The 5,416-nt window shown below is 41.4% G+C and overlaps 1 protein-coding gene across 1 annotated transcript; it reads right to left on the bottom strand.

The window, feature by feature from the left end:
* Window positions 1-1,100: 1,100 nt before the first annotated feature.
* Window positions 1,101-3,747, bottom strand: LOC112792521 (DELLA protein 2). The gene has a single exon (XM_025835789.3). It carries the CDS (start codon window positions 3,350-3,352, stop codon window positions 1,541-1,543), a length of 1,812 nt encoding a protein of 603 aa, XP_025691574.1. The 5' UTR covers window positions 3,353-3,747; the 3' UTR covers window positions 1,101-1,540.
* Between the last annotated feature and the right edge of the window lie 1,669 nt (window positions 3,748-5,416).

The raw sequence follows: 5,416 nt of genomic DNA, 5'->3' as shown, positions 1-5,416 counted from the left end.
TACTATAATATTCTGTAGCTGGCCAGTTCAATCAAAGTTCTCACCGGATTAATAAAAAACAATATTTAAAAAATAAAAAATAGTTCCAGCAATTTAAAATTTTTTTATTTAATATTTATCAATTATTACTAAAATAATTATACAATTTTAAATATAATAAATATATAATTACAAATATTATGTATATAAAATTATAAATATTATGTTATATAAAATAACTTTAATATTATCTTTCGAATATTACCTTATAGAACGAGCAAATAGAGATTTTGATTCTTGCTCAGACCAATAATGTGTACCGCATGTTGCTCCATTTTGGAAATTGAATACTTTCTTGATACTAGGATACATGAATAAATAAGTAGTATTAAAATTTATAAAAAAAAAAAAAAAAAAAAAACCTCTTGGGCAGGCCAGTTGTCACCCTATTTAATATGCAAAAAATCAGATTGGTCTGTTCAAAATAAACCCAGAAATATCTTTGGGCAGCCAAGGCAAAAGGAAATGAAACCTAAAGAGGGAAAACGAAATAGCAGAAGCAAGGCAATGTGATATCGTTATAGGAGTAGCACAATAATTGCGAGGGAATACCCATTTTTAAAAGTGAAACTTTTCAAGGTGAATAGCACAACGAAGATCTTGACATTAAAAGCGATTCTCTCTCTTTGTTTCACTTTCTGACGGGCTGTGCTTTCCTCTCTGACAGGAAAGAGGGGTTGATTCGGTTGATAGTGCAGTAATTTTGTCAAGCACACACACAAGGGAGAGGGGGGCAGCAGTAACAGATATCCATTGGTGATGATGGGTGAACTCAAACTCTTGAATGTATTCCACACAAGGCAACCTGCTTTATCTCTGCTTAGTGCAAAGCAACTCAGCCTCCATTCTCCATTTTGGCAACCTCTCTCTTTCTCTCTCTCTCTCTCTCTCTCTCTGACTCTTTCACGAAGATTCCATCATAGCTGGCCCAGACCCACACAGATCCCATCATTCTTAACTTGACAATGATATTGATATTGATCCATCATCTCATCATCAATTCAATTCACCAATCCCATTCATCCAACAACAATTACTAACACCCCAAAAACAGAAAAACAAAAAAAAAAAAAGATTCCTTTTATTACCAGCAAAGCTATATATATCAAAAACATAAAAGAAAAAAGAAATATAAATACACATTAACCTCTTCCAATCCAACCCTCAAAAGTTACATGAGATTCCAACTCAACCCCCCCAAAAGAAAAGAGAAAAAAGGGAAAAACCTAAGCTATAAAGGGTAAAATTAACAGAGAAGGGGGTGGAAAGAGGTACAAGTTGGGGGCAGGAAAATGGACAATGGTGGGTCTCAGTCCCGAGCAATCAGTGCAGACAGCTCAGCATAGCAGCACATTACACACTGCCCTCTCATCCCACAAGTTTTTTTTAAACCATTTTTTTCTGGTGGCTATCCATTGAAAATTAAAATTAAAATTAAAATAATAAAAAAAGTTGGTCTGAACTCTCATCTCCGGAATCCACCAACTCGACCCGAGTTAACTCAGTGAGCAACCACCGATTTGGTGGCGAGTTGCCACGCGGAGGTGGCAATCAAGGGTCTAGTATGCCAACCAAGCATAAGGCAACCGTTATTCTCTTCCACTCTGTATCCATCCCCACCCGCAAACAGTGCTAGCAACATGCTCGCTTGCTTGAAGGCATTTGAACCCAAGTGGACCGGTGTGAACCCAGCAGAACCAAATCGGGTCCGCCACTGACCCAGTGTCTCGTGCCTCTCGACCCGGTCCACCCCTTCGCACGCTACCACGTTGCAGATCTGTTTCCCAAGGTACACCTCCGACATCACCTTGTCCTGCGAGTTTACCGAACCCTCAAGCGAGTCGAACATGGTGGAGTAGTAGTGCAGGGACTCCGTGAACCGGTCAAGAAAACCCGGTCCATTGTGGTTCGCCTCCTGCTCCACCACCGTCACGATCTCCGGTCGAATCTGCCTCACCACCGACAGAACCTTCTCCACCGCGCCAGGACGAGCGAGCAGCTTGTGCAGCTCGAAAACCGAGTTAACCGCCACCGCCTCGGTCTCACTCGGCCTCAGCTCCAGCATCGAGGCGTCAAGATCCGCCAAGCTGTTCGCGACGAATCCTCTATACTCGAACTCGACGTGGATCGTTTCGGCTAATTGAGCGAGCTTCCAACCTACCTCCTGCAAGTGATCGGAGTTGTCTGCCGCCGGAGGTCCGATTCCGGTTAACCGGAATGCCGGTGGACCGCCCGGACGAAGAGCCAGGGCTTGCATGAGCGCTGGCCACTGCATCCCCTGGTTCATGCTGAAATCGATGACGTGGACGCGGTTCTTTCCCTGGAACGCTTCGAGGATGGCCTGGTTGGCGGTGAAGTGAGCGAACTTGAGGTAGGGACAGGTCTCGTAAAAGTGGATCTGGAGCATATCGGAGAACGAGTGGTGGATCGGGTTCTCCGGGTATAGACCGTAGATCCGGCGAGCGAGGGCTTCGGCGAAGTAGGTGGCTACTTTGCGCATGGCTCCAACCTGAGACACCGCCAAGAACCCGATCTGCTTTACGAGCGCCTCCGCAAGAGACAGGTTGTTCTGGTGGACAGCCTCCGCGCACGCCATGAGTGTGTGGACGAGTCGGATCCCATTCTCCTGCGAGTCAACCAGTACGAGGGGCCGAGTCGAGGACGACGACTCGGCAGGCGAGGGTTTCACGCGCTTGGAGGAAGGAGATAGGGAATCGGCGGTGGCGGCGGCGGTGGTGTATATTGCCTTGCCTGCGATGGCCTTGAGGTCGTAGTCGGAGGAGGAGCTGTCCTCGAAGGCCCTATCCACGGAAGTTGTGATGGTGGAGGATTCAGTTTGGGGGAGGAAGGCGGCGGAGGAGGAGGAGGAGTCAACGGAGTGTTGCTGCGGCAACGGTGGATGAGGAGGAGGCGGCACGTCGAGATTGTTGATCATCGTTTCGAGCCAGTTGGAGATATCTGCGGGGTTGAAGTGAACCGTGTCGTTGGAGAGTTGGGAGATTCCGTCCCGTGCGTTCCCCATGGCTTCCTCAAGCTGCTCAAGCTTCTGCGCCACTTCCGCCATATCCGACGACCTCACCTTGTAACCAACCACCGCGAGTAGCTCGTCCATGCCGCCGTCAGCCGCCGCGCACTCGTCCCAGAGCTTGGATTTTCCGGAAGAGGTTGTACCGTTGTGGATTGAGTAACCGGAATAAGCTCCGGCGATGGTGGAGGTGGTTGGTGGCGTAGATGAAGGTGGTGATGGTGCAGGCACGGAAGAGGGTGAGGGATCGTGTGGGTTGGGATGTAGATGGTGGTGCTCCCTCTTCATGGATGATTTGTGTTGTGAAGGGTACTTCTTGTTCGATAGGTTTTTTTCACCCACCGCTTCCAGTACTACTTCACTACTAGGACTGCAGTCATATATGAATCCAATCAATAATTGTGTATATATAATTTCTCCACAAATAATAATAAAAGAATAACTGAATTTATTATTTTTTTAATAATTAATTATTAATATTTAAAAATATAAACTAAAATATATTATTAAATCAAAAAATTAGTTAATAGTCGAAGATAATAACTAAAATAATAAATTCTAATAATTTTAAAAAAATTACCATTTTTTAGGAAAATAAAAAAAAATTAAAAAAGAAAGAGGGGGAAAATAATGGAAAAAAGGGAAAGTAGAAGTTAAACGCTCGTGACAAGGCTCGATATCCAACGAAACAAAGAGCTCAAACAGATAAGATCCAAATTATACATTTTTGTGTTTTTACTTTGTTTCCATTTTTGCTTCCTTTTTTTTACCCCCTTTCTTATACTGTAGTAGTAATAGTATTAGTAAGTTAACATTATTAGGAGTTAAAATATTTCTATCCATTTCACATTCATTAGGCTAGGGCTCCGATGTATCAGCGGTAGTATATTCGTTGAGTTCATATAAATTTTATAAACTAAAATATAAAATATATAATTTTAAAGAAGAATATGAATATACATATTACAATACCTGTAAGGGGAAAACCAAAAAGGTCGAAAATATAATTTTAATCTTTGTACGTGTTCTTAGTAATTTTTGCAACAAAAAAATTGGAAAACATTTAGCTAACTTTGTTTATTAGTATTATTCTTTAATTTAATTACTAAAAAAAGATTTTGTTCTGACAAAGATATTCTTCTATCTATAAGTTAGCTTTGCTCTGCAAATTCTTGAAGCCTCTTGTCCAATAGAAAAGTAGCGTCGTAAACTCGATCCCAAGCGTGATACTTGCAAAAAAAATTATGATGCTCAAATCAGTGAAGTATCTTTAAGAGAGTGAAAATGATGTTGTGTGTCCTGTTTATGATCTTCCGTCCCTTATCGTCGGCTAAGACTCTAATTTATAACTGTTGTAGGTGAAATATTCGTCGATTTGTTAGTCGAGATATCTGTAGCCGATTAAGTGCGGGCGAGATTCGGAGAAAAAGTTTGTTACGATAGGGAGTTATCTATTTTAAATTCGTTTGATCCTGCCGACATATAACCTGATTTTGCTTATGTATTAGGGATACACTACATATCCCCCAAGCTTGACTTGCCAAACTTACATTTAGCAAGTTGAACTTTTGTTATGCAGTTATACCTCGGTTATGGACGAATATATTAGCTCCCAAACTCAACGTGCGTTGTTGTTCTTCAAGATTGGGTTTTTTTATGAAACAAATGAAATAATAATAATAATAATAATAATAATAATAATGATGATTGTACCTCGTGGCCCGGGTTGCAATAAATTCATGTGTATTTTTCTCTAGAAAAGATCTGGACCGTTCTTTTAATCACGTTATGTGAACAGTTATCTTTTGAATTATCCACTAAGTTAGTGGGTAGTAGTGATGCTTTATTACCGTTTTCGTCTTGGAAAAAGACACGAACTCTGGACCCTAGTCTTCTAGCTTAAGTTTGTGAAAGAAACATGATTTCAAAAAGTTAATTCTCTTGTCTTTGTCTGTATCTCTTTGTTTCGACCTCTTTGTTTCGACGATGGGTAGAGAAAAAGAAAAAAAAGTTGGTGGAGGTTAAAAGTGAAAATCTTTATCATTACATGCATGTTGATGTTAAAACTTGCGTTTCTACTAATCGCTGCTCGAGCTTAAATCTCTGAAATTGATCAAGGATGGTTCGGCTATTGGCGTCGAACTTCTCCCTTGTGTAGTGATGAGAGGGTTTGTGAGAGGAGGGGAGACTGGGCTTATTTCTATATGTTTACCCCCTGTTTAATAGAACTCTATTTAGAATTCCCATTCTCTAACTTTGAATGTAAGGTTCTGATGCAGCTGAACTGTGCTCCTTCGCAGTTACATCCAATCTCATGGGCTTTTTTGCGAGCTTTTGAATGTTTGATCTATT

Source organism: Arachis hypogaea, chromosome 13 (genome assembly GCF_003086295.3).
Source record: "Arachis hypogaea cultivar Tifrunner chromosome 13, arahy.Tifrunner.gnm2.J5K5, whole genome shotgun sequence".
NCBI lineage: Eukaryota > Viridiplantae > Streptophyta > Magnoliopsida > Fabales > Fabaceae > Arachis > Arachis hypogaea.
Note: the sequence above shows the minus strand (reverse complement) of the source record. Positions and strands in the feature narration are given on the sequence as shown.